At 40.1% G+C, this 2,740-nt stretch overlaps 1 protein-coding gene across 1 annotated transcript in view; it reads right to left on the reverse strand.

Moving 5' to 3' along the window:
* The window catches only part of LOC108774189 (uncharacterized), a 9,528-nt gene extending 7,907 nt beyond the window's left edge, over nucleotides 1–1,621 (reverse strand). Inside the window, exon 1 of the mRNA XM_018540233.1 lies at nucleotides 1,528–1,621. Within this exon, the coding sequence (XP_018395735.1) occupies nucleotides 1,528–1,621 (94 nt within the window). The remainder of the gene's footprint in view (nucleotides 1–1,527) is intronic.
* Nucleotides 1,622–2,740: the final 1,119 nt, after the last annotated feature.

Here is a 2,740-nt window from a genome sequence, read left to right on the forward strand (position 1 = left end):
TTAGAATGGAGCTCTGAATGCGCGTCCGCGGCGCCTGAGCCCTCTTGAATCTCGACATGACGCCGCCGAGTCATAGCATCGCAGCTAGATACATCTGACAACGTCCAAAACATGCTTGGCGCGGCAACGCAGCGTCGAGATCTCGCTGATCACGCGCCGCGGACGAGCATTCAGAGCTTCATTCTAATAAAGTATTCACTGTCAATAGCAGCACAGATCAAAATAAAAAAAATGCTCGTTAAAGTTTAAGATTGGCCGAACATTTTCATTTTTTACTCGTGCTGATTGGATAATTAGTTCGTGAGTACAAAACTCGTAAATCTAGTAATTTTTCAAGCTGTGACATTTTCTGTCTCGAAAACTATTGATCTCATCAAAAAAGTCTAAGAGACAAAAAATGTTCACTTTGACCCAGTGTAGCGTACGGAATTTTTTCAGAATTTTTGTTAAAAGTTTTGATTTTTAAAAATCTAGATCCCACGTTTTAGCGACTGAAAATGATTTTGTACTCACGAACTAATTATCCAATCAGCACGAGTAAAAAATGAAAACGTTCGGCCAATCTTAAACTTTAACGATCATTTTTTTTATTTTGTTCCGTGCTGCTATTGACAGTGAATACTTTATTAGAATGAAGCTCTGAATGCTCGACGCTTGCGAAGCCGTCCCGCAGCTCAGGTAGGCTGAGTAAACGCGCTTATTCGACAATCTTTAAAAATTAATATCTCGCTATTTCTGATATCGCAAAATGGAACAGGGCTTTTAGACTCAGTTCAGTCCTCTCTACCTGTACATGTAATTTTTTGCGGTCTCTCTGGGACACCCTGTATGTACGACACAAATAATACTTAGAAAATTCTAATGTTTCGTGTAAATGGAGACGTAGGGAAATTAGCGAATATCTCAGCATGAGAAATTTTTTTTTTTTTCGTTAGACGTAACAAAAAGAGATGGAATAGCTACACATGTATATGGAATATATGTTGTATTGACAACACATGACAATACACATGATAATTTTGACAATATGAAATGGGCCCCTCCATCGCCCATTCCCGTGAAACGCAACCAAAAATTTTCTATCGTTTCTCCGTTGTTGTGTCTAGCCCATAAAATGGGCAAATATTCCCGTCTTTGAGACAGCAAGTATATCAAAATTTGTACATCAAAGTTATGTACTTCTTTCATGACCGTTCTATCATTTGGCAGTGTACTATTACACTTTTGTACGATAATATAACAATATTTTAGAGCAAATAGTAAATGTTTTAGGCCTTTTCATGTTAGAACACAACCGATAAAACAATACGAGCTGGATCTTAGTTGTTATTATAATTTCGCTTGAAATTATCTAACATTCAAAGAATATTTATTCTTTGGGAAAAGGTATCAGTCTATTGCTTGCAATGATAGAAACAAAGTGATGTCTCATTAATTCAACGTTTTTGGAATATTTCTGTTTGCTAGGATTTTTACCCAAGGCTATATCCGTTGCAAAAGCCGCAGCATATATTCCACAAGACGTACCATCCGGTTGCGTTTGAACTTTTTCAAACCTTATGTCGGTACTTACTACTTGCGGAAAACGAGCTTGGATATATTGTCTTTCTTTCGACGCCATTTTATCGTATGTACAGCCAGGTAAACTGTCATATACATAAAGTTTTTTTCCGTTGAAAAAGATGCATCGCCAATGATCAGTACAATTTCCTCCAATTATTTGAATACTTTTTCGATCACTGGCTGTAATTAATTCTGGAAATTCTATATAGTGTACGCTTTGTGTTTCGAAACAAGATGTTTGTGCCACAACGCGTATGAAGATATCCAGCGAATCATCATCTAATTTACTATATTTAGATAACACATTTTCTTTTACTGAAGAAAGATATATCTGACGACTGTCTAAAACTCTTCTGCGACTTGCCATTTCATCTTCTGTCGGAATATGGTTAGTTTCATGACTAACGATAATACAATCATCATCTGACTCTATCAAGGCTGCAGAAACAGTAGCACTTTTTTCGATGGAAATATTATTAGTAGACAAACCAGATGTGTATGAAATCCACAGACACGGTCATCGGGGGGATAGCCAATCGCGTGGCTGCTCTATGCTTGTGTGCGTGACTTCTTTGAATGTGTGTGTGATTTAGAAAGCGAAACACGGTTTTTTCAAGGTCACGCGCCTGTGGTGGGGGCGCCGGTCGGTTGCCACGCGACGCTGTCGTCGCGCTCGACGCTGACGGCGGAGCGAGGTTAAGACGCGCGCTCGACGCTGACGGCGGAGCGAGGTTAGGGCGCGCGCTTTGCGAGGTTCCCCGCGCTTTTCGACAGGTCGCGCGTGCGCGCACTCGCCGCCATCGTCGTTTTCTTGAAATTTATTAATTTTGTTCCGCTCTCGGGAGACAGTGTCTTGACGCGCGAGTGCGATGCGCTCGTAATCTCAGGTCGCGCGACCCGATCAAAAGGTCGCGTTGAATGTACGCTATCGACACGGTGACAAGGTCTAGCGAAGAGTTTATGTTGCGCAGGACAGAGTCGAGCCAATTATTTTTTGCAAGAAGATAGTAGGATACGACATCGAGATACGAATAACTTATTATAATGTAAATTTTTAAATTTTATTTGATACGAAACGGTTGTGTAGTGTACAATTGATGCATTCAGCATGTTGTTCCATCATGGTCACGCGTACCTCGGAGAAAATCGTTTTAATAAAAAAATATTGTGACCTCGT

The sequence above is a fragment of the Cyphomyrmex costatus genome, unplaced genomic scaffold (assembly GCF_001594065.2).
Source record: "Cyphomyrmex costatus isolate MS0001 unplaced genomic scaffold, Ccosl1.0 scaffold2396, whole genome shotgun sequence".
NCBI classification, from domain to species: Eukaryota; Metazoa; Arthropoda; class Insecta; order Hymenoptera; family Formicidae; genus Cyphomyrmex; species Cyphomyrmex costatus.